The sequence below is a fragment of the Coenobita brevimanus genome, chromosome 71 (genome assembly GCF_032717465.1).
Source record: "Coenobita brevimanus isolate Jiangsu-jjx chromosome 71, ASM3271746v2, whole genome shotgun sequence".
Lineage (NCBI taxonomy): Eukaryota > Metazoa > Arthropoda > Malacostraca > Decapoda > Coenobitidae > Coenobita > Coenobita brevimanus.
In genome coordinates, this window is record NC_137024.1 from 55,321,652 (window position 1) to 55,348,637 (window position 26,986).

The following is a 26,986-nucleotide window of genomic DNA, read 5'->3' on the forward strand; positions in this document are numbered from 1 at the left end:
CTCCCAGCTCACACCCACCTCTCATATACTTGGTGATGATGATAATGATGATGATCTGTCTGATCTGTTGTGCCTTATTCTTCCTTTTCCGTCTTCTTTCACTCTCCTTTCATCACTTTGATCCATCCATCATCCAAGTATTTTTTTTTTTCCATTTTTTCAGACCATTGATTTTGCGTTTATTGATATATGTAAGTGCTTCTGGTCTTATTTCCATATACGTGCAGTACTCGTTTCACTCTAACTTGGCCTAATTTTGCCATCTCCACATCCTGCACGCTGAGTTATAACAAGAGATTAATACAAGAATATGTTGCTTGCCAGAGGAGTTGTGAAAGTAATGTAGAGTTGTAGCATCGTCTCATCTGCCATTGAATTACGTGATATGAACTACAAGAGGACGAAAATTTTGCGCCAAGTTAAAGGGTAAGAACATCTACTGTTTTACATGCTTCTCTCTCTTTGTAGACGCTTCCTCTCGATTCATACTTCGCCAGTTTAGGTAAGTGTTGTATCTGGATGTCATTTGCTCAGTGGAAAGGTCGGGTCTTCAGTGACCTCATATGGATTATATAGATTTCCTGTCTTGCTGTTTTCCTTCCTTTCTGCATTCCGTTATTCATTTGTTTTCATTCATTTTCTTTTTCCGTCCTTTCTTACTCGGTCTGTCCGTCCATCAGTTCTTCCCTCCGTCACTCCCTCCGTCCCTTCCTTCCTTCCTCCCTTCCTTCCTTCCTCTGTTCTTTCCTCCCTCCCTCCTTCCTTCTTCCTGAGTGGCTAAAATCATTCCCAGATCTTTTCTCCCTTACAATCCACCTAGATTACTTCACGCTCCGGCACCCTTCTGATTGTATTTTTTTTTACTGATTAGCCCCTGATTGCGCCCACCAAGCTAAAAGACAGGCCCCGACAATCAGGGGATCGGGTTGCGTTCTGAATGCCGACTACGATCACTATCCTCCTATCACTTGATCTGAAATTGATATCTCTCCGTCTTGAATGCTCTGTCTTAAATATAACTAGAATAATGCACTGGGATATGATGCTAGTCACGAAAAAGTGCCATAGAGAGGTTATAGAGCCCTAACACCGGCTTCTTCTACACACCTTATTCTGCCACTTCAGGTGCGCGAAAGGATGAAATTCTGGAACAAGTTGAGGTGAAGATACTATGGTTTTGAAAAGACGATATTTTCCCCTTCAGGCTCAGGATGTTCTTTGATATTTTTGGTCTTACTGGCGATTTTATTCAGCTTAGGGTGGATTTTCTGAAGGTGAGAAGGATTTACATAGACTGGAGGGATTTTGCGTAGACTTTATCTGCTCCTTCACTGCCACGGTGCTCCCTTACGGTGAATAAAATCGTATGGTGAGAGTAAGATCAAAATAAATGTCATCGTAAGAAAGGGATTTATTTGCTTCCTTAATTACCACCTTAATTACCAATATTAGACACTTACGTACTGTCATTAACCCAAGGAATTATTATAGGAGTGCGATTATATTTACTACCTTTCGCTCCATTCTTTATTATTTTCATCTCTCTCTCTCTCTCTCTCTCTCTCTCTCTCTCTCTCTCTTCGTCAGTCTCTTACCCTCCCTCCTTCAATTCGTTCCCCGCACCTTGCTCGTCCCTCACTCTCCACTACACACCTTTAAAACTGTCATTAGGAGCAGGAAAAAACACTGTCATCAAACGTAATATGAGGTAGTTGGAACAGCAGCCAAATCAGCTCTAAAATGTGTGTTTCTAAATCAAGCCTGAAGATTTGAAGTTTTGTGTCCTCCCTTAAATTCAGTCCATTCGATTATGATGCAAAGAAGGAGGAGGAGGAGGAGGAGAAAAAAGAAGAAGAAGCAGAAGAAGAAAAGAAGAAAGGAGGAGGAGGAGGAGGAGAAGAAGAAGAAGAAGAAAAGAAAAAAAAGAAAAAGAAGAAGAAGAAGGAGAGAGGAGGAGGAGGAAGAAGAAGAAGTGGAAGATGAAGAAAAAGAAGAAGAAAGGGATAGCTAACATCCTCATGATCACTTCTCATACTTCATCTCAGCAAAATCCAGACGATTTTATTCAACTGAGTGGTATGAGGCTGAGAGTGTTAATACCGTGACCCTTAACCCTTATATGGTCGGAACAACTCTTAATAATCCATTCCATCTTACGTCAGACGATTTTATTCAGCTGGGAGTGGGTCATAGGAGCCTGGGAAAAACCATAGCATCTAAGAGAATTCCGAGACCCAGGAAGTAACAAGAGGGTGGTTAATAAAGAAGCAGGTATTCTGTGGGTCTAATATTACTTTCTATTATTATCTAGCCATCTTCTATCTTTATCTTTATTACCTACTAGAAATCTTAAATAATGCAGAGAGCAGCTTTAATTTTCCTTTATCATCCTTTCTATATCGTCTAGCCATTATTGATATCTAACCATCTTCTGTCTTTTCTTATCTACTAGAACTTTTAGAAAATAATAGTTTTAATTTTCATGTATCCTCCTTTCTATTTCCTCTAGCCAAAGCAGCCATTAACACGGTATTGCTCTTACTGTAAAGGCAATTATGACGTGGAAATTAGGCTATATTCTTTATGGAACTCACTCAAGTCACTGAAGAGAGGAAAATGTATAAGTGGAATATGTAGGTATTTGATGATTGTTAAAAACTTTGTCATTTGTTGAGGCCACTCCTCCCAGCGTAAGGTTTGCGGTGATAGACAGATAAATAGGTAGATGGATAGATAGATAGATAGATAGATAGATAAATAGACAGACAAATAGATAGAGACAGGGAGCTAATGGGTAGATAGACATATAGATAGATAAGTAGATAAATTAGCTAGATGGGTAGATAATTGACAGGCAGATTGACTGGCTGATTGACTGATTAACAGATTGATAGACAGCCAGCCAGCCTGATTTCATATTATATTACGTTACTCCCTAAAGACAGTAATAATATAAAAAAAAAACTATGAACATAACACGCAAGGTCGTTCAATCAACTATTCAATTCATCCATAGATGCTCCTCTTTAAAGCTCTAGCAAACCCTTCAGTACGGTGACATCCTTTATATTTATTCCTACCCCACCAGCACGTTTACTGAGCTTGAGACGGGCCCCAATTAGTGCAGCTAAGGACCTAATTAAGGAAAAAATATTGGCTATTAATGATCAGTACTACATGAACCGAAATTAGTACCAGTGTATTTTAGGCACCTGTTACTCCCTCCCAGCTGAATGAAATCGTCTTGTGTTACATAGAATACTTGATTTACCCCGACCATGAGAGGGTTAACACTTACAATTAGGACACATTCAGGCTCCTGTGACCCACCTCCAGCTGAGCAATATCGCTTGACCTTAGCTGACATAAAATACTTCCCAAACATGAAAGCTTTAACATACCACAGCATTACCAAAATGTCTTTCATTATCCCCTCACTAATTAACCCCCAGTATCCCCTCAACTTTATCATCCCCTCACTAATTAGCCCTCATTATCCCTTCACATCCCTCATTATCCCCTCACTAATTAACCCTCATTATCCCTTCACATCCCTCATTATCCCCTCGCTCAATAACCCTCATTATCCCTTCACAACCCTCATTATTGCCTCTCAAAATAACCCTCATTATCCCTTTACAGCCCTCATTATTCCCTCTAAATAGACCTTCAAGCAATCCGTCCATCCGCAAAATGTGTTCAATACAGGTATAACGAAGCCCTTGCCTGGGAATTATCGTCCAATTAGAGGAACTTCAGGTAGTGGGCCAAGTTACCTGGAGCATCATTAAGGACAAACTTGCGAGAGACGTGCCGAGGGTCAACATTTAATCAAGGGCATACGAGGTCACCAGCAAAAGTGTTCGTGTCTGACCTGGCAGATGCCTTCAGTCTGGCTTGAGTTGGCACGCTGGGGTGGGTGGGGAGGAGGGGTGGTTTGGAGGGTTGTGGGTTGGGTGGGTGGGTGGAGAGGAAGACAGGAAGTGAATCTGTGGTGCTTGGATGGATGGGAGACTGGGTGGGGAGGTTTGTGGGTGTAGGGGTGGGGAGGTTTGTGGGTGTAGGGGTGGGGACTTGGTTGCGAGTGGGTGGAGAAGAAGACAGGAAGTGAATCTGGGGTGCCTGGATGGATGGGAGGCTGGGTAGGGAGGTTTGTGGGTGTAGGGGTTGGGACGTGGTTGTGGAAGTATGAGGGGATGAGGAGAATGGGTGAGGGATATGGTAGGGTGTGTTAGTGGGTGGGGAGGGTGGAAGAAGCTAAGGAAATGAATCGGGGGTGCTTGGGTGGGTGAGAGGGTGGGTGGGGGGATGATTGGTGTGGGGTTGGGTGGAGTGGAGGTGGGATGGTGGGGGTAGAGGTTGAAGGTGGCAGGAAGGAAGGAAGTGAATCAGGAGAGCTTCGTCGGGTTGGGTCTTGTCGGGATTTGGTGGGGTCGAGTTTTGCGTGTGTGTGTGTGTGTGTGTGTGTGTGTGTGTGTGTGTGTGTGTGTGTGTGTGTGTGTGTGTGTGAGTGTGTGTGTAAGGGAAAAGGTGGAAAAGGAAAAAAAAACGGAATTCTTGTTCGAGTGTCCATCGGTCCAAAGGCCTTACTCCCCTTGACTTCAGTGATCTCGTAACATATCTTCTTTAGCGATTCATTATATGCCTTACACCTTGATATGCTCTTGTACTTTATTAATGCCCACCAGTTCACTGTTTCAAGGATGTAAATTTCAGAGAGGGGAATATGAAGTTAATGTACGCCAAAAAAAAAAAAAAAATCGCAATGGAGGTGTACTGAAAGAAATAAGACATACTGTACAACTACTACTACTACTACTACTACTACTACTTCTACTCTCTCTCTCTCTCTCTCTCTTTTATCCATGAGTCCTTCAAAGAGTTAAGTGATTTTATTTTTATCGTCGGGTTCGTCTGGGATTAGCTGGGAGTCTATTTTCATTTACCCTTTCGTCCTTTAGTATAAGAATAAAACATTTTCTTATTTTGTTATATTTCTTCTTATTATTGTTGTATCTATTTCTTCGTGTTTGTTTGGGTTTAGTGCAAGAAATTTGAGATACCGTATTCGTAATCAATTCTCTCTCTTCCACAGCTATTTCCACCCCACCCTAATCTCAAACCACACCCATTTCCACCCCACCCTAATCTCTTTTCCACACCCATTTCCACCCCACCCTAATCTCTCTTCCACATACATTTGCACCTCAACCTAATCTCTTTTCCACATCCATTTCCACCCCACCCTAATCTCTCTTTTCCACACCCATTTCCATCCCACCCTAATCTCTCTTTCACACCCATTTCCACCCCACCCAGATCTCTCTTCCCCACCCATATCCGCCAAACCCTAATCTCTCTTCCACACCCATTTCCACCCCACCCTAACCTCTCTTCCACACCCATTTCCACCCCACCCTAATCTCTCTTCCACACCCACTTCCACCCCACCACAACCCATTTATAGTTGTATCTTGTCAGTGAGTGCCTGGGAGAGTGAAGTTAGCTCTGGTTGTGTTTGTCTGGGAATGGTCGTGTGTCTGTTGGTGCGGGAAATAGAACTTCTTTGATATTTTTTTTCTTTTTCCCAAGCCTCCCTTTCCCACCTTCTTACCCCACCCAACTCCACCCCACCTTACCCACCACCGTATCATCACCATTGTCATCTTCACCGCCACAGCCATCAGCATCAGCATCAGCATTATCATCATCGTCATCATCATCATCATCATCATCATCATCATCATCATCATCATCATCATCATCATCATCATCATCCCAACCTTAAAGTGCATGTAAGAGATAGGGTAAAGTACTGTATAATCTAGGGGGGGAAATGAGATTGAGCAAATTTGGCTATTCTAGAAACAAAAAATCAGACTGAACAAAAGTAGGGGAATTATAAGACATCATGTATAAAGAAGATCTCAAAATCATTCACACTTCCCTCAAGGTTTCAAAATCCAGACGCCATCTTAAGCACAAGAAAGTAGTAGAATGGAATAGCGAGAAAACAAGTAGGTAACGTAGATGTGTTAAGGAGTCCCCGAAGATGAGGAGAAGGAAGGTAGTGCAGGATGGATGGGGTGTCTCTCTCCAGTACTCTCCCGCCTTTAGTTCGGTAAATAAGATATGTGAATGATTTGCCCTGTACTTCCCACCCACCTCCCACTTCTCCCCTCCTCACTCCACATCCGATTCATCGCTGCTGGTATTGAGGTTCGTGTTTTGGACTAGGAAGCTTCATTATCGCCTCTGCTTGACCTGTTTTTATTCATTTAATTCATTTCATTATTTGTTTATTTATTTTTATGGGGGAGTATCTCTAGGAACGGTCTTGTCCTTCTGTCTGTCACTAATGTTTCTATGGAATGAGATGCTTCACTTCCGTAGACTTTAGCGACTTTAGCTTAACCACACCACACCACACCACACCACACTTTCAAATTACACTACTCAACCACACCACATCACACCTTATCACACTTTCAAATTACACCACTCAACCCTTCCAAACCACACCACACCAAGGGCATTAACCGAGGGGCCCCGAAGCTCCCGCATCTAGTACACCATAACCTTCGTTTCTTGGTTACATAGGCAATAGATTTCGTTATTAAAAAGACATAAACAAGGTAAAATAAAACCTCCTTACCCCACGAGAAATTAAATCCTCTGCGTCCTTCTCTCCGGCTGGATTCAGGATTAGTCATGTGTGTCGATCGTGCTAGTATCTTTAAAGACAAGTTTTCTTAATGTCTTTTTCTCTTATTCTTTTTCCCTCCTTCACCTTATTCGTTTTCCTTCCTCCACCTGATTCTTTCTCTTTCCTCCACCTGATTCTTTCTCCTTCCTTCATCTTATTCTTTCTCTTTCCTCCATTATATTCTTTCTCCTTCCTCCATCTGATTCTTTCTCCTTCCTCCTTCTCCTTGCCTCACCCACCTCCGATTCATGTTTGTTTGCATCATCATCATCATCATCATCATCATCATCATCACGGTCAGCATGATAACCCTCTTTGTGTAATTTCCCTTCCATTTCGAAAAAAAAAAAAAAATCTTGCACTTTTCACTTATTTATTCATTTATTTAGTACGAAGCATGAAACGCATTGTGATTCTGGGTATTGATTACACACACACACACACACACACACACACACACACACACACACACACACACACACACACACACACACACACACACACACACACACACACACACACACACACACACACTCCTTCAATCCCCAGTTTTAAAAGATTATTCATGGTCACCTTCACCCTCTGGAACGTAAATAAGAACGGACGAGTAAGACACGCACTTTCCCGCCACGCACTCTCTCTCTCTCTCTGTCTCTCTGTCTCTCTCTCTCTCTCTCTCAGGCCTTTTTCTCCGCCATCTTTTTCCACGAGTCTTTTCATGGCCACACGCACACTTAAAGAATATTTTATTTTCTGTTTGCTGGTTCTCAGATTCGCTTCAGTTCCGGGACGATTTATTTTATATTATTTTTTTGTGCCTCCAGACGATTTAATTAGGCCTGGAAAAAAATCTCCATCATTGTCAAGATTAAAGCTGCTCCAGTGTCCTCAAAATTGAAAAATCTTAAGCTGAAGAAAATCGTCCAGAAGTAGCATGAATAAATTAAAAAAAATTTTACCCACTCTCTATCTATTGCCAGACGCCTTAATCCTGTAAGGGGTGGCCACAAATAAATCGCCTCCATGTCGCCCTGTCCCCCGCCATTTCATTGCCCACTGGAGAGGTTAATTTTCACTCAGATCAAAGGTGGGTCAGTGGTCATATCTAGTTCACTCACTCTAACTTGGAGGTGATTTTCGTCCCTCTACAACCTTTTTCCCGTAGCACTTCTTCGTGACTAGCACCCCCAGTGTCAGTTTCGTACTTCAGCTCAACCCTTTAAATGGGGAGATGGTAAAATTAAGCCCAGTTAAAGTGAAAGGAGTATAGCTTCTTACAACACAGGTAAATCAAGACCCCATCGTACTTGACAGGTTTAATCAAAGTGCCGAAGTGAGGCAGCATACACCTTTTCATAAGTAACAGGCAGGTGTAATAGGCAAGCCTGACTTTTATTTTCTCAAGAGACTAACTCCTCAATTTCAGTTCCTTTAAGACGCAAGATGGGAGGGGGGGGATGAAAGTCGCAAGCCCCTGTAACTTTGATTGCACCTATTTCCCCCTCCCCCTCCCCGAAATCCCCGCCCCTCCCAATTCCCCAATCCCCCCAACCCCCCGATTAATGGCCCCCTGTAACTTTGATCACACCGATTTCTTCCCCCTTAAATCCCCCCCCCCATTCCTCAATCCCTCCCCCCTCCCCGATTAATGGCGACAAGATTAAAGGAAAGCGTTGCGAGGCGATTGAGGGACACAGGGCCGTAGTCTCGCCGGGTAATAGTTCCCTAACACCTCTTTCTTAGCAATTTATTTTTATTTCTTACACCTTACTCACCTCATCTGTCTTACACAAATTCTTCCGGTATGGGCGTGCCCTCGTCGGGTAAGGTAGCTCCCCAACACCTCTTCCTTTGTGATTTATTTTGCTTATTACACCTTACTCTCCTATGTTACACAAATCCTTCCAGTAAGACCATACCCCGCATAAATAACGTACAAAAGGATATTAACCAGGCATATCCAAAAATAAATAGCTAAGGAAAAAGTGTTAGGGAGCTTCCTTACCCAACAAGAAGACCACCCTGTCACAAAGACCATGAAAAAAAAAAAAAAAAAAGAGGAGGAGGAACGACGGGACTACTGACGCTGACTGTACATACTATGGGTCTTGCTGCCTCTAGACGGTTTTGTTTAGCTTAAGGATATTTGGCAGAAGAGTAGCTATATTACGACTACATCCATTTCCTCCCTATCGAAAAGAAACACTTAAGTTGGAAAAAATCGTCTTAAATGTAAACTAAACAGCACGTCAGGGAGATCCAGGAGTTAAAGGCCTTGAGTAGACTGAGGAGCTGCCTGGCGAGCATTTGAGCACGAAGTTTGGGAGGTCCTGGTTAGTTAGTTTCCTGGAATCGTGTATTTTGCAGCGTCGTGTTTCCCTGCTGTATTTCTTCCTTTCTATTCTACCTGCATTTCTTCCCTCGTTTTCTACCTTTATTTCTCCCATGTTCATTAATTTTTACTTCTCTTTCCCCCACGAAACTATTCTCTTTCCACTTTAACTGGGCATAAAGATACCAACTCTCCTGCTCTCTTGTTCTTAAATTTCCAGTTCTCTGTCCCCATGACATAAAGCTCTGGTCATTTTAACTTGGCATAAAACTAACATCTTTATTTCTCCTCTGTTCTTGAGTTTCCAGTTCTTTATCCCCACGAAACTATTCTCTGTTCATCTTAACCAAGAGTAAAACTGTCATCTCTCTATCGTGAACACTAAGTTGTAGAGGGAGACTAGCTTTATAAATACGATGCTAATCACGAAGACGTACAATGGAAGGGATGTAAAGCCTTATTCTGCAGTTATGTCAAAATTAGCCTGAAGAAAAATGAAAATATCCACCATGTTCCGATGAGTGAACTTTAGGTGGTTTCCTCCTACATACTCCGTGGACAAACTTTGCTCCTTTTGTTTATCTGGGATACTGTAATTCGGCTTTAAGTTCAGGTCTTAAAATTTTAGGTCCCCTCAACTCCACGAAGTTAAGGGGGAGTTCTAATTACTTGCTACAGGAACTTTCTATTGTCTTAATGAACGTGTTTTAGCTACCCATTCCCTTCAAGTTCAGAGTTGTTCAATTTCTAAACATGTGCTGGAGAATGTCTGGTGTATTGAGAAGGCTGCTTGTGTTTTTCTTTTAATTCCTTGAGACGGTTTGGCCATGTGGAATGAATGACCAATAAGAAACTGACTGAGTGCGATGGAGAGGGGAAAGGCAGGGGGAGATGGAGGACGAGGCGGAGGGATGGGAAGGAGAGGAGGATGTGATGTGGAGTGAGAGCAAACTGATGGCGGAGGAGTGTGTGACGTGGAGGCGATTCGCTTGTAGCCATCCCTTCCGGGATTAAGGCATCTGGCAATAAATAGATAGATAGATAGGTAGATCGATAGATAGATAGAATTCCCTTTAAAAAAATCTTCGGTTCCTTTTTTAGTAACTTAATGGGCGTTTTTATTCTACAGAGTTTCAGAAAAATATTATGTGACCTACTCTTGCATGTCTTTGTTTTGTGTATTTTTGCTGAAGGATGTGTTAGTTTTATATCTCAGCCATTGTTATTGCTGCCGCTACTACTGCCGTTGTTATTACCACTACCACAAATCTAGGACCACTACTACAATGACTCACCACACTACTGCTCTAATTATCACTACCACCATCTTTACCTAATGCTGATACCACCACTACCATCATCCTCTCCCTGCCACCCACACCTACTACAACTACCACCACCATCACACACTACAGTCACGCATACCACAACCATCACCATCACCCCCCCCAACCTTCCAGTCACCTACCACAACCACCACCATCATCACACACACCCCAGCATACCCACAACAACCACCACCATCATAACCCCCCCGCTTCACCCACACACCACCACAACCACCATCACCATCACCCACACATCCAGATTAGCACTTAGACAGATATCCAGCGAGGTCTGTTCGGCAACCCATTAAGGCCGTGGGTATCTGAGGACGTAATGTTTTTTCCTGTCATGATTGTGCTGTTCTGATTGGCAGCCGGGATGACTTTAGCTGCGTCTCCTGAATGGTAAGACTTGTGGTGGATTGGTGGATTAGTGGAAATCTGGTGTGGTGGAGAGGGTGGAAGGTGGGACGAGGTGCGGTGGTGTTGGTTGTGATGGTCTTGTGTGGTGAGGAGGGTTGAAGGTGGGATGTGGTGGTGGTGGTGGTGGTGGTGGTGGTGGTGTGGGTTGTGGTGGTGGTGGTGGTGTGGGTTGTGGTGGTGTTGGGTGTGGTGGTGTGTTGGTGGAAGTCTTGTGTGGTGGAGAGGGTGGAAGGTGGGATGTGGTATGGTGTTGGTTGTGATGGTGGTGGTAGTAGTGCTGGTGATAGTGTAGTAGAATTCTCATGTGGTTATGATATTGTGGTGGAGTGCAAGATATGTTTGGTAGTATGAGGTTATGTTATGATGCATTTGTTGGGTGTGGTTGTGGTAGAAACTAAGGTACTGTGTGGTGGTGGTGGTTGTGGTTGTGTTAGTAAAATTTTCTTGTGGTGGAAAAGTAGTGGTATCAGGTAAAACAAAGTGTGGTAGTGGTGGGGGGTGGCGGTAGCTGTGGTTGTGTTGGTATAATTCTTTTTTGATGGAAAACTTGCAGTAGAAAATAAAGCAGACCGGTGGGGGGGGGGGAGTGGTGGTGGTGGGGGGTGGCTGTGGTGGTGGTGGTGGTAGTGGGAGTGGTGGTGGCCCCTTTTATCTCTTCATCCCTTTAACTTCCTTGACTCACTGATTACATTAATTATTACCGACTCTCGCTCCCCCTGCACCCACGACTCCCCCTCCCCCTCACCCACTCCTGTCACCCCTCCACTTCCCTCCTCACCCTGCCCCTCCTTTTATCATCCTTCACCTCCCTTCGTCATGCTTCCCTTTCCTTTATTATTCTTTCACTCCCCTCGTCATTCTTCCCCTGCCCTTATCCCTTATCTCCCCACCCTTTATCATCCCCTCCATTTTTCATTCGTCCCCTGTCATCATCATCTTTCCCCTCCCCTTTCTTCCTTATTCCTTCTCTCCCCTCTCTTCATTATTCCACCTCTCCCCTCATCATCCCACCCTTCCCCTTCCCTCACCTCATATCTCTCCTCTTCCCTCACCTCTCATCTCTCCCCTTCCCCTATCTTCCCTCCTCTTCCCTCCCTTCATCATCCATCCCTTCCCCCTTCCCTCATCCGTCATTTCTCCCTTCCTTTATCCTCGCTTCCTTCCCAATCCACTCACACCTGTCACCCCCTCCCTCACTCACCTACCTTTCCTTCCCATCCTTTCATCATCCCTCTCTTTCCTGCCTTACTATCCTTGTCTTTGACCCATAGAATAGTTAAGTTAGTTACGACCTACCCTACAACAAACAACCTCGAAGTAACAAGAGTCTTTTATTATGTGTTCCCTTTGTATGCCCAACGTTATCCCTCCCCTCCTCCTCTTCATCTCTCCACCCCTCTTCTTATCACCTCCGCATCATTTCACGTCACCCCTGTCATTACACCTCAACTCACCTCCTCTTCACCTTACCACACCTCATCTCCTCTTACTTTTCACTGTATTTATGAGCCTCTTCAGTTCGATGACGTGCATGGCTGATCTTTTCCATTTATACTTGTCAGATGATTTTTTTTTTTTTTACTTCAGGGTGGCAGCCTAGTAGTGAAGGGGTTAAAGAAAGCTATATCTAACCACTCCAGTTCGAAAAATCTGTAGGTTGAAAAAAATTACCTGAAGATAGCCAAAAAAAGAAAAAAAAAAGAAAAAACGTAAGAAAGAAAAAACGGAGGCATGGATGTGAAGGAAGCCATCTCAGTTCTGTTTCGCCTTCCCCCAGACTTAACCTTATTTCCTTATCACTTCAAGCTCTGCCCTACATTCCCCTCATCTCATTTCCCCTCTCACCTCCCGCCCCTCACCCCTCCTCTCTTTCATCTCGATTCTGGCTCTGCGTTCCTCCAATTTCACCTCATTTCCGTGCCACCTCAGCCTCTGTCTCACCTCACCTCATCTCATCTCATCTCTCATCCCTCACTTCGCTTCTTTTTTTTTTAATGATATCTTTTCCACGTTCCTCCGGTTTCACCTTAATTCCGCATCACATCAGTCTCTCCCTCACCTCACCTCATGTCACCTTACCTCTCACTCCTCGCCTCAACCATTTTTCATTTCCACTGTGTCCCCACGTTCCTCCAGTTTCACCTCATTTCCGTGTTACCTTACCTGCGATTCACCTCCATCAACCCCCTCTCCCGTCATCTACCTCCTCCTTCATATACTGCTTCTCACCTCAGTCTACCTTATTACCTATCACTCATTCTTGTTTCATTCTTTCTCCTTCCACACCTGATTTCGCTTCATCCTCTCATCTCAGTCTATCCTTACCACAAACTCACGTCACTCACTAAACCTGATCACTTCCCTGTTACTCCTGTTTCCTCTTCCAGTGCTTGCTTCATCATTGCTTGCCTCCCCTCAAACACATGTCTCTTCTCACCTCTTTTACCGCACTCCTATCTCACCCTACCTCTCTCACTCTTGCCTCACCTCAGTCTCACGTTTCCCTCACTTCTGTCACCTCACTTCCACCTCATCCTATCTCTCACCCTTGACCTCCACTTCCATCTCATTCTATCTCTCACCCTTGACCTCCAGGTGTCTCTCCCTTCAGCTCGTCCAGTTTAACATTGTCTTCATCTCCCTTACACTCACTTTCCCGCTCCCTTGCTTTGTTTCTTTTCGTCATTAATCTCTCTCTCTCTCTCTCTCTCTCTCTCTCTCTTGGTTACGTAGCAAAACGCCATGATAATCATATTCTTTTCTCCCTTAGTCTTCCCTCCCTTTTATTTCTGTCATCATCATCGTCATCATCATCATCATCATCATCGGTCAGGCTACTCTCTTACCCTCTCCTTCCCTCTTCTTTCTCCCCTCTTCATCACCATCATTATCATCCTCTTTCGCCTCTTTTTTTCGGGTCTAATAACTCTCTCTCCCTCCTTTAACTCCTCCCACCCAATATTTCTCGTCCTTCCTCTCCTTCCTCATAATTTGCTCATTTTTCCTCATTATCCTCTTCTCTTCATCCACGCTAATATATTCTCTCTTTCTTTTTCTTCTTCCTGCTTTCTCCCTCCTACCTTCAGCTTTCTCTTCCCCTCTCCCTCCTTCTTCCCTCTCTTCCTGTTCCTCCTCTCTCCCTCATTCATACAATATCCTTCGATTCTCTTGTCTTCCTCTCACTCTTCCTTCTTTCTCCTCTCTTCTTTCTCTCCTTCCTGCTCCTCTCTTCCCCTCTCTCCCTTCTTGTTCCTCTCATCCTCTTTCTCCCTTCCTTCTCCTCTCTTCCTCGTGTTCTCTATTCCTCCTTTCCTTTCCTTCACCTCTCATCCTCTCTCTCCCCTTTTCTTCCTCTCTCTTCCTCTCTCTCCCTCCTTTTCTCTCTTCCTCTCCCTCCCTTCCTTCTCATCTCTCCTCTTCCCCTTTTTCCTTCCTTCTCCTCTCTTTCTCCCCTTCCTTCTCCTCTTTTCTTCTCCCATTCTCTCTTCCTTCTCCTCTTTTTCTTCCTTCCTCCCATTGTTCCTTTCTCCTATCCAAATTTAGTCCTTGCTATTGTTCTCCCAGTTTTATTTTCACCCCTCCCTCTTGCCAGCCTTTTTCCTCTTCCTCTTCCCTTTCATCATCATCATCATCATCATCTTCCTGGCCATTTTGTTTATTCATTTTCATTCTTACCTAACTCCTCGTCCTCTTCCTCCTCCTCCTCCTCATCATCATCATCATCGTTATCATCATCATAATCATCATCATCGTGTTTTCCATATCTTATTTTTCCTCCTCCTCGTCCCCTTCCTTTTCCTTCTCCTCCTGCTCCTCCCCCTTATCAACATCATTATCATCATCATCATCATCATCATCATCATCACTTTCGCCATCCTTCTTCTTCTCCTCCTCCTCGTCCTCCTCCTCCTCCTCCTCCTCCTCCTCCTCCTCCTCCTCCTGTCCAAGTTTTTCCTCCGTGCTTATTATGACCACCGTAATAATATTAATTTCCCCTTTACCTCTTTCTCCATTTTATTGCTCTTTCTTCCCTAATTATCCTCTCTCTCTCTCTCTCTCTCTCTCTCATTTTATTCTTCGTTTCTCATCTAATTCTCTCTTTCTTTTCTTATTTTACATTTCCCTTCTCCCTCTTACAGCTCCCTCTCTCATTTTACTGTCTCTAATCTCTCTATTTTCTCTCTCCTCTTTTCATCTCATTCTTTCTTACCTCTTTAATTTTCTTCCCTCCTTCTTTCATTACTCCTCCTCTCACATCTCATCATCTTATTTAATCTTATTTTCTCTCCATTTCTCTGTAGTTTTTTCTCTTTTTCTCTTCATATCCTGTAGTTTTCCTCTTCTTTCCTATCCTCCCTTTCTGTTGTTCTCTTTCTCCATTTCTTCCTTCCTCCCCCTCTTCCTCTTCCCCCTACCTTTTCCCCCTACCTCCCGGTCTGTTTTACTTCTCTCCCAACCCTCCTCGTCCTCGTCGTCGTCGTCGTCCTCCTCCTCCTCCTCCTCCTCCTCCTCCTCCTCCTCCTCCTCCTCCTCCTCCTCTTTTACTTCCAGTGGTAAACTCTCTTGTATTTTTTTTCACACAGTTTTTCCTCTTCTTCCTCCTGTTATTAATATCTTTGTAGAAATTTTTGCGCTATTTTTTCTTTTTTCGTTCCTTTGACCTCCATTTTCATTATCCATTTTTTTTTTTTCATTTTTTGTGAGTTTCTTGCCTTTGACCTCACCTGCTACTTCTTTTCTTAATTCGTCTCTTATTTCATGTTTTTTTTCCCCCCGTATTCTTTGCTGCTTGACTTTCTCCCTCTTTCCTTTTTCGTCTTCTGTTTTAATACTCCGTCTCATATCTTGTGTTCTTCCTCCTTCTCTCCCTTCTGATTTTTCCTCCCCTCCTGCTCCTCCATCATTTGTCTTCCATCCCCTCCCTGTTCATCTATTTATCTATATTCCAGTGTTTACTTATTCCGTATCTTCTCCTTTCTTCCGTGCTTCTTACGCTTCTCTTTGTTTCCTTTAGATTCATGTTTCTCTCATCGTTCTTTTCCTTTCTCTCTCCTTCACTTCCTCATCCTCCACCTCTTCCTGTTCTTATTCCGCCTTTCCTCTTTCTCTTCGATCCCTTTATTCTCTTTCTGTTTGCACCTTTTCCTTTCCCTGCGTATATTTCTTTATTTTTTTTTTTTTTAAATTTAATTCCTTCTTTTTTCATTAGTTTGTCCTGTATCATTTCCTACGTTTTCTTTCATGTCTTGAGTTTTCCTTTACACAACATTCTCACGTATATCCGTGTTTTACTGTGTTTATTCTTATTTTGCTTTTCATCAGCCTCCGTTTTGACATCTCCCCCTCCTGTTTTTTCATCTTCATCTTCTGTTACGTCTTTCTCTTGATCTCTTCTTACTCCTTCACTTATTCCTCTCCCTCTCTCTCTTCACCATATCTTTCTTTTCCCTCATTCTTTCCCTCCTTTTGCCTTTCTTTCCTTCTTTTTCCTGCTTCCTCTTCTTTATTCTCCCAACCTTCCTGCCACTTCCTTCTCCCCCCTTCTTTCCTTCACTTCCCCACCTCCTCCTCGTCCTCTTCTCACCATCCCTTCTCCCCTTTGTCTCTCCCCAAGCTTGCACTGCTCCCCCCTCCCTTCCTCCCTCGCTCCGCCCACCCTCCCTCCTCCCTCTCCACTCCTCGTAACTTATTCCATGTTTTCTCACTCCACATTCTTTGTCGTGAAGTTGAGGAATAGATTAACACGGACTATAGAGCAGGTTTAAGTCGTCTCTCTCTCTCTCTCTCTCTCTCTCTCTCTCTCTCTCTCTCTCTCTCTCTCTCTCATCAACCAATTCCACTTCTCATCCACACCCCTCCTCTCATCACTTTCGTCTTCCCTCTCCCTTCCTCATCCTCTCACTCCTTCGCCTTCATTTCTATTCAGCCTTAAAGCACTCTCTCTCCTTCCGTGTTTATCTCTCTCTCTCTTCCTTCTTATCTCTCTCACTTCCTGATTTTTTCCCTCCCTCCTCCTCCTCCCTGCTCCTCTGTCTCATCCTCCTCTTTCCTCTCCATTTCCGAGTCTTTATTTCTTTCTTTATTTTCTCGGCAGTCATTTTTATTTTTTATTATTTTCGAGACGAAGTTTGTATTGTATATGAATAATGTCAACATTCTTGGTACTATGAAGATGCAAATGTGTCGAGCTGTAGTGAATACCTTGGGAAGAAACGATTGTTATTATTATTATTATTATTAGTGTTGCTGTTGTTGTTAGTGTTCTGGTTGCTCTTATTATTATTAATATTGTTATTATTACTTTGTTATTACACGTTTCTCTCTCTCTGTCTCTCTGTCTCTCTCTCTCTCTCCAACTATCTATCTTTCTGTCTTTCTCTAGCTGCTCTGTTGTTTCTTGTTTTATTCCCCCCATCGCTCTTCTTTCGTCTTTCTTTTTTTTTCTTTGCTCTTGTTTCTTTTTTTTTTTTTTTTGCGCGAAAAGTAAGGAATTGAATCAGAAAGTAAGAGAAAATGGGGAATGGAGTGACACCAAAACCTATGGAGAGAGAGAGAGAGAGAGAGAGAAATAAACAGCCGTAAAAAAGGAGTGTGTGACAATTTCTTTCCCATGTAATCAAACTTCTTTTTTTACGCCTCAACAAAATCCTAGGAGGATGTGGGGAGTCTTTTGTTGGGAGAAGGGAGAGAAGGGGAGGGGAAAGAGGCACGGGAGGGGAGAGGGAGGAAGGAGTACTGGGAGAGGGATAGAGGGAGGGAAAAGGAAGAGGGAGAGTGGGCGAAAGGAGGAATTGGAGAGGAGAAGATGGTGAAAGAAAAGGGAAAGGAGAAGAAAAGTGGAAGAGGGGAGGAAACTGGGAGCAGGAACGAGAAAGGAAGAAGGGAGGGGAGAGAGGGAGAGAGAGTGGGGGGAAGGAAAGGGAGAAAGTGCAGAATTACTTTAAGGGAGAGGAAGAGAGGGGGAAAGGGAAGGATGAAGGTGAAAAAGGGTGGAAAGGATGGACGAAAAGAAGAAGGGGAGAAAAGGAAACAGAGGGAAAGAGGAGAGGGGGCGAGAAAGGGAGAAGGAGCGAGAGGGGGAGAGGAAAGGGGGAGAGAGGGCAGAGGAAAGGTAGGAGGGAAACAGGATGGAGAGAGGAGGGGAGGGAGCGAGACAGGCTTGAATGATTAATATGGGTGTGGGAAAGGAATGGGAGGGAGGAGGAGTGAAGGGGAGGGAGGGAGGGAAAGGGGAGGATGGAGAATGATGAGGGGAGTGAGGGATAAGAGGAGATGAAGAAGTGAGGGAAAATGGAGAGGAAATCAGGTGTAGGAGAGGAGAATGAATGGTGGATGAAAAGGGGGAAGGAAGCATGGAGGGATGGGAGAAAAGGATGATGGAAGAGATGAAAGGGATGGAAGAGGAAGGGGGAGAGAGAAGGGGGAGAAGAATGAGAGGAGGAGAAGAGAGAGGGAATGATGATGGAAAGAAGAAAAAGGATGGATGAGAGGGAATAAAGTAAATGAGGTGGAGTAGAGAGAAGAAAGGAAATGGTGAGGAGGTAAGAGAGAAGATGATGAAGAGGAGAGAGAGAGAGAGAGAGAGAGAGATGTATTTGTTTCCCTGTTTGTCTGGCGTCTGTGTGTGTTTCCTGTTTTTCGGCTGTTACTCCGTGTTTGTTCTTGAGTTTTGTGTGGGAATGTGTGTTTGTGTTTGTTTTTTCTTATTACCGTATGAGTTGTGCTAATTAAGTTATTTTCCCGTAGGTGTTTGTGTTACATTTGTGCGTATCTGTATGTCAGTCTGTCTTTCTGTTCATCTGTCAGTCTGTCTACCTATCTCTCTATCTATCTTTTATGCATCTGTCCTTTTATGACTACTGGCTATCTATCTATCTATCTATCTATATCTTTATCTCTCCGTCTATCTATCTATCTACACATGCTTTGTGAGCGTGGATATATGTACACAGAATTCTCCGTAAATGTGTGTGTGTTTTTTTTATGTTTTCCTGTGATTTTTTGTGTGCGCATAGTTCATGTGCATTTAAATCGCGTGCGTACATACCCCGTTTCATATACTGCTAATTCTGTTATCAGTGCCTGTGTGTGTGTGTGTGTGTGTGTGTGTGTGTGTGTGTGTGTGTGTGTGTGTGTGTGTGTGTTTATAAATATGTGCATGTGTGCTTTAGTATGTGTATGTATTTGTGTGTACATGTGTAGCCTATATATCTGTTTGTGTATGTGTTAATTATGTGTGTGTGCGCGCGCGCGTGGGCTTGCGTGTGTATGTCCCATTGTTTTGCATGTGTATGTATGGGTATGTGTGCTTGTGTGTGTGTATGGGTTAGTATGTAAGCGTGTGTGTGTCTGTTTGTCTGTATGTTTGTGTGAAAGGATTTATGTGCCGTAAATTCCACACAGAGTCCTTTATCGAAGTGTGCCTTTTGTTTATGTGTTTGCAGTTTTACCGGGATCGTTGTTTTCATTAGGTGTGGTACGAAAAGTTTGGCACGGATGGGTGAATCAGGGGACGTGAGTGGGAATGGGGGTGAGGGGAGGGGTGCAGGAGTGAGATTGGGTGAGGCAGAAAGGGGAGGAGTGCAGGGGTGAGAGTGGTTGGGGCAGAAGGGGATGGGGAGGTAAGGTTAGGCAGGGGTAGGGGTAGAAGGGTGTGTGTGGATGAGGTTGGGGGGGTGTATAGCAGGGTGAGGCAGTGGCATGGGGTGAGGATGGGAAAGACGGGGAGTGAGGATGGGTGAGATAGAGTGAGATCTTGGTTGAGGTATGCGTTGAGGATACGTGAGATGTGGAGTAAATTGAGGAAATGATAGCATAGATGAAGTAAATCCGTTAATGTGAGTCTAGATGAGGCTGTGTGGGTAATGCATGTGGTAGGAAAAGGTAATGTAGACGAGATTTAAGAGTGATGTAAGTAAAGATGAGGGAAGTGAACGAGGCAAACTGGGTAAGACAGGTCCTGGCAGTGAAGAAAGACGATGTGGTGAGGGCAATGTTGATAAGTGTGTAAAATGTTTATGGGAGGTTGGTGACTGAGGAGTGAGGCTGAGGAAAGAAACAATATGGAATGAGGAGAGAGAGAGAGAGAGAGAGAGAGAGATTGTTGTGGTATTCTCATGTCATCCCGTATATTTTATTGATGCACACTATGTCTTTATTCTCAAGGCATATAGTAAATAAAATTAACCTCTTCAGTTCGGCGACGTGATTTATATTTGATTCTCTGCTACCCCCTGACTATTTTATTTAGGTTTTTGGGTAGACTTTTCGAACTGAAGATGTCAACTATTTCCAGCCACTTCAGTACGAAAATTCTCTCCTTTTCTGACTAAAGTTGTCTGGAGATAGCAAGAATAAAATGAAACGTACGTTATCGGAGTGAAGGGGTTGCTATAACATGGAAAATAAATCGCTAAGGAAGAGGAGTTACGAAAGTCTTACAGTCTGACGAAAATAGAGCCTCAGGAACAAGGCTGAGAGGCGAGACAGGAGAGTGGGTCGGGAGAGGTGCTTAGTGGGAAGAAGGGTTGTTACTGAGCTTTGTACTACAGTAAATACAGGAAAAAGAATGTAAAAAAAGTTAAGCAGATAGATACAGAGATATATAAATAAATGAATAAGTATCGCGGATAAAACTTGCTTTAATACATTTCGTCGTGCCTACACTTAAAACGTATTATAAGTTGCACATATTTGCTTTCATTTCTGTTTGATATTTTACTGATCTTAAAAAAAAATAAAAAAAAGATCCTAGATTTACTAAACTAAAGGCTTACAAATGCCTGTAAATTTTTTTTTTCTAAGTCACCCTTCACACAATGCTGCCTTAGCCAGTGAATAAATGCCGATAGATCATTACATAAATTTATTGCTAGATAGACTGTTCATGGTCGTCTGAATGTGAACTCTGTGAACTATTTAGAGGCTGATATATTCTTTATGTGGATCAAGGAAAGTCCGGATGCAAACTCGGTGGACTACAGACTGACCTTGCTCTCCTCCAGCACTCCAACTTTTTTTTTTCAGGGGATGGAGAAGTAGCTGAGTAGCGTTTTTGCCACCCAATGGAGTTACCATTTTATAAAGAGCAAGATAATGGGGAATATGCATAAATATATCGCAGAAAAATTGTCGGGAAATCATGGGTGAAAACGAGACTAAGGCAGTGAGTGAAAAGGACAAGACGGAAGAAACATTTGAGGATTTTTTAGTATAAACGTTCTTGGTATCTTCAGACGGTTTTATTGAGGTCAGGAAGGACATCTCGTGCTGGACCACGTAGCGAAAATATTATCCAATCCCTGGGTTTGGAAGAGTCTGAAGAAGAAAAAAAAGACTGAAAATTACAAAAAATAATGTAAGTAAAAACATCCTTGAAATGAAGTAGGTTAACCCCTGCACTTGGATGGAACCTCATTCTTGCAATCCCCAGACGATTTTATTCATCATGGGAGAGGGTTTTCAAAGTAGAAGGGTTAGGTTTAGCCTCAATTAACCCGTTCATTGCGAGACGTCTTTCCTAACGTAAATAAAATCGTCTGGAAGTAAGGAAGACAAAACGTGATGTCTCTGAGCTGAGGTGACTAATGGGGTGAGCGTCCGCCACACGATAACGTAAAGGAAATAACCCATGCTTCCAACCCGTCCCTTCCTTCCTCCTGCTTCCTTGTTGCTACGTAGGGTCTAAGAAGGAGGGAGGTGGAAATCCAAGAACCTCCCCTCCTTAACATCTGTAGTATATGTCGCATTGTAGGCCTCGTAGCTCTTTTTTCTTAGCGATTGCGTATGCATATTTCACCTCAGCATTCCACTGTATGTTTTTTATGTCGCAGTGATATCGACAGAGTATGGAACAGTAATATACAAGATGATATGGCGGTGCAATGTGCTGAATAAATTGCCGAAGAAGAAGTGTTACGACCCTTAAACCCATATTGGTGCTCTGTATTATGTGTAGTTGATAGATATATATTTTTTACTAACTGAAAAAGTAGGATGTACAGCAAGAGAAGACTCCAAACTGATAAACCACCAAATCTAGTTTCAAATTTCACCTGCGCTTCCTTTCCCGCGCTGTACTGTATTGCTTGCACATCACACTGGTTGCACATCCCGTCCTTCACTTTCACACCGTCCCCCTCGCCACTCCGGTGAATGTGCAGCAAGTTGAGTCCTCAGTGCTTCAGATCTCATGCTCCCTCCTACGACCCGTGCTGTAAATCCCACGACATTTGAACTGCCCATCTCTTTACTTCCTGCCAACTACTCCTCTTGCTATTCCGGAGGGTGTAAAGCAAGGCCACGTTCCTTACCCTGCCGTTCTCTACCTGACGACCCGTTCTTTGAATCCCACAGTACACAGGTTGCCCGTCTCCCTTCCTTTTTGTCACTCTCATTCCCACCCTCTTGCCCCTCTTCAACGAGCAATACAGTTAGTGACTTGGATGCAACTAATTATTGCTGCTAGTATTCATGGCGAAGATTGGGACTCAGCAAAACTCGACTTACTTTTACGACCTATGTGCAGTCGGTAGGCAACATTTTAAGATTACTTTTTCTTCCCTGTGGCCGCTACTGAGGGCGTAAAGTAAAGCCAAATCCATTACACACACGCACCGCACAAATGAACTGTCGCTCCTATTTTGGGCCGGTGTATATTTGCCGCCTAATCTGCATGCCGAGTTTTTTTTTTAGGGGGTTTTGTATTTTTTTTTCTCCTTTTTTAGCTCCTTTTATCCCCTCCGTTACCCGAGCATCCCCACGGTTGAAATAAGATCCGTGGTTGTGTGGCGAGAAAAATGCGAGGCCTGTAGGTGGAGCTGGAATATAATTATTGTGGGACATTGGTGGTTTTAATTATTTTTTGCAAAGGGGTTAGAGGGATGTGAAAAATCAGGGTTTCGATTTCCTTATACTTTTTTTTTTTTTTTTCAGCGTAACTACAATTTTTCAATAAATTAAAAAGGAAAGAATATAACAAATGATTAATCTTTACTGTCCGAGGTCGTTTGTATTTCATTCTCATTGCCACCAGAAAGGTTGCTTAGGAGAGTGTATGTGGAGGAGGTGGAGAGGGAAAGGTTGAATAGGAGAGTGTATGTGGAGGAGGTGGAGAGGGAAAGGTTGAATGGGAGAGTGTATGTGGAAGAGGTTGAGGGGGAGAGGGGAAGGATGAGACGGGTGATAAGATGAAGGGGCGGGGTGGAGAGGTATGGAGTGAGAGTTGATGTGAGCTGGAGAGAGAGCAGTCTGAGAAGTAAGAACAGAATGTCATGGAGGTGATTCGTGTGTGGCCATCCCTTTTTAGATTAAAGACTCTCGTTGTGTATAGATAAACAGATGCTGCCAGACGATTTTATTAAGCTTATAACCCCCTATTAATGAAGGGGTTGTTTGAAAGTCTCTCTATAGCTGAATACAAACCTCTGACTATAACCTAAAGAAACTAAGAAAGACATTAGCGGAGTGAAGTGGTTTATTTATTTATTTATTTTGCATGAGGTGAAGAGGGAAGGAATTATGCAGATTTTATTAAACCATTATTCATCAGTGGAACCCCCAAATTTTTTTTTATGGTCCCAATCATCCTTCATCTAATCGTTTATTGCCCCATCACGAGCGTAAGGACCCAGGGATAGGCAACTTAGTGCAGACATTTAAGGCGAGGGTGGCCAGCCTTCCTCGTCCCTGAGTGGCATTATGTGAGCACTAAACCCCAACCATTCCTCGGATTTAAACCAGCACGGCCCCCATAACTTAGTGGATGGGAGCCCAGACCTTGAGTTTTGTGGCAGGTCATTCCCCCCACCCTGCCATGGGAGAGGGGAATATTTGTTATAATGATTATGATGATGATTACGATTATAATGGTGATAGTGATGATGATGAAAGAGGGTTAGGCTGTTAATGATGATGATGATTATGGTGATGACAAAAAGTACGAATTTTGATTAATACTATTTTTCGCTCAGTATATATCCTTGAGAATACACTGTTATATCCAGACAGATGAATCTCACAGTTCCTCCAGAGTGACCGCGACAAAAACACCTCCAGTCATCTCACTCTTCACCCACTCCCTCCTATCCCACCAGTACCTTCCGTTTCATTTTTATTATTCTTTATTATTCTCGGTCTTTTGTAACCCACTCTCTGTATTATAAGTTCTTGTTTATTTATTGCTGGTCTCCTCGTGCTGAAAAAGTTAACGTTCTTGAGTAGTATTCTGTAATGATTTCTTTTATGCTCGTTGCCTCCAGACGATTTTATTCAGGTGGGGAAAGATCTCTGGTATTGAAGGGGTGATATTTATTGTTTTATTCTAGGGCGATTTTCCTCAACCCAGGAGAAAACCTCTTGTGCTGGAGAGGTAAGTGAAGGCTAATTAAGCTTTCCCAGTTTGCAAAATCTCTTATTACCAAAATAAAAGAAGATAACAAGACGAAACTAGAGAAAAAAATACGTCACTGGACAGAAGAGTTTAATATGCTCAAAATATCCATCCATCCATCCATCTATTCATCCATCCATCCATCCACCTATTCATCAATCCATCCATCTACTCATCCATTCACCCAGTCCCTTATTACCCTATCAGGAGCGTAGATTTTATGAATTCCCTTATCTTGTGCCTTTATCATTCCCTCCACCTTATTTCCTGCCTCCACCTGATACTATGCTTAGCCGGGACTTAAATTTTGCTTCTTATTGGCACATTGATTCCTTCGGCTCCAGGACGTAATATTCGGGACGGTTTTGCCACTACCAGACGATTTTATTAAGCTCTGACGAAATTTTCTGAGTTGGTTGGACTGAATTCGGATACAGCCTTCGTTGATCCATTCATATTCACAGTATCGTCCTTACAAGTGGAGTAAAATCGTCTTTAGCCAACAAGAATGAAGTGAGAAAATATGTCAAGGTGGTGAAGGAGTTAATAAGAAAATAACTTGACCCCATAGACTTAACCTAACATATTCCAGTCTGACGTAATTCAACATCACTTGACCTAACTTCACCTAACTAGTGCAGGCTAACCTTTTCATATCTAATCCAACCCAAAACAACCTAACGTAACTTAACCCAACCCAGCCCAACCCAACCTAAACAAACCCAACGCAACCCAGCCTAACCCAACTCAACCTAACTTAATCTAGCCTAACTTGACCTCTCGGACTCGTACTAACTTTTACAGCTGGTCTTTCTGTCAGCGCTACTTCCCCGTCCTCATCCTCGGGGAGTCCTTGAGAGCGAGAGTTCATTTCGCGGGAACAATTTTTCTTTTCTTTTCGTTACATGTGTGGGAGTTAGGATTAAAGTTCGCCTTATCTATACTCATTTCGTCTTAACCTGGCCCAGATTTTCGTCATTTTATAGGTTATTTCACGTAGTTCAGTGCCATCAAAAGACCATACATCGGCTCTGCATCCTTTCCATAGCACTTCTTCGTGGCTAGCATGATGATTTAGTTTTAATCGCCTATTATATCTCAGCATTCTTAATGAGGAGGCGATATTTTTAGGCCACGTTGGATTGAAAAGAGTATAGTCAAAATTTCTGTTCCATTATAAAACGAAATGATGTTACTGTCGTGTAATATTTGTCCTTTCATAATTTTTGTACGGTTTTTGGGGGAATATAAAAAGTAATAATATTTCTTGTATGATTTGGGGGGCGTATAGAAAAACACAATTTTTGTCGACGGTTTGTGGGAAATTAAAAAAAAAAAGTGACAAATATTCCACAACTTTGAAGGGAATATAAAAAATAATACAAATTTTTTCTGCAAGTTTGGGGGAACAAAAAATAAAAAGCAATTCTGTTTTCTCTATGACTTTTGAGGGAGAATTAAAAAAAATGCATCAAGACCAACATGAAGATCCTCCCCTACACCTAAGCCGGAGAATTCACCAGATCCGTTTAATTCGAGTTGATTACTATCGCCTTGAGAGCGGGATTAAGAGGTGATCTAATTAAGCGGGCCTAGGTCATTAGTGAGACGAGCCCATAACCAGTGAGATGAGCCCAGAGCCAGTGAGATGAGCCCAAGAGCACTTCCGCTTTATTTTCCTGGCTACACCGCGGGGAGTACTTGAAAATTAATTATTCGATGAGTCATTCGTTTGTTTTTTCTCGTGGGGATTGTGTGATGTGCATTTTTATTTTTCTGAGGTGCATGGGCTTGTGCTTGGGACTGTGTGCAATGCCTGGGAATGAGTGAAATGACCGAGACTGAGAAATGCCTGGAATTGTATATAATTCCTGGGGTTGAGTGAAAATGCCCTGGGACTGTGAACCGCCCTGGGATTGTGTGATATGCAGGGGTTGTGATATTTTCGGGATTGCTTGAAGCACCTGGGAGTGTGAGAAATGCATTGGTGTACCAGAATCATGATGTATGTGGATTTTATGCGAGAAGTTATTACACAGAGATTCACGAAGGTACTCTTGACAGATTAACCTTGTTCATCCTACCTGCCCTGTTTACCCCCCCACACACCCCACTGGCACTGACCTGATTGATGGATGATTTGAAGAACTCCATGGACTGCTCGAGGGCGTAGGTGTCCGAGGAACAGGTGTCGAGGATGAGTGCCCCGAGTGTGATGTTGGGCAGGAGGGTGGAGTCTCTGTTGATCAAGTCCAGGGCGTACAGCATCGCCTCCATACGCTGGATGCCTTTCTCCTCCTTGATGGAGCCGCAGGGCTCATCTGTCCCGCGTTCGTGCATGGGGAACATCCCGCCGAAGATCACGTCGCCGGGGATGTCCACCATTTTCACCTTGTCCGGCCGCCCCGCCCCGACCCTCTCCGCCCCACTGGACAGCAGCAACAGCAGCAGCAGCAGGCCGGCACCCCACCTACCTGCACGGGGTGGCCGCCCGCCCCTGGGGTCAGCCTCACCCCGTGCGACATCCTCGCCGTCAGGCAGGTGGCGGAGCGGCAGTGGACCGAGGACGTCGCTCCTAGAGTGGCCTAGGGTGGCCATGACACTAGCACTGCACGTGGCCGGGGCGCCGTTGTGGCCCCCTCGTCATGCCGGCCACACTCACTGTTCCGCTTACACACCTGCACCACACATGTCCCCCACACCTGCCGCCGCGGGAAACGGCGGAATGGCCAGCCTGGCCAGCGGTCCAGGGGCCGAGGGGCTGGGGCAGGGGCGCACCCCCGCCCCGCGGCCTCACTCACCTATCACAC

At 43.7% G+C, this 26,986-nt stretch overlaps 1 protein-coding gene across 1 annotated transcript in view; it reads right to left on the bottom strand.

Moving 5' to 3' along the window:
* The window catches only part of LOC145406784 (metabotropic glutamate receptor 8-like), a 315,468-nt gene extending 288,694 nt beyond the window's left edge, over positions 1-26,774 (bottom strand). Inside the window, exon 1 of the mRNA XM_080277881.1 lies at positions 26,301-26,774. Within this exon, the coding sequence (XP_080134007.1) occupies positions 26,301-26,774 (474 nt within the window). The remainder of the gene's footprint in view (positions 1-26,300) is intronic.
* Positions 26,775-26,986: the final 212 nt, after the last annotated feature.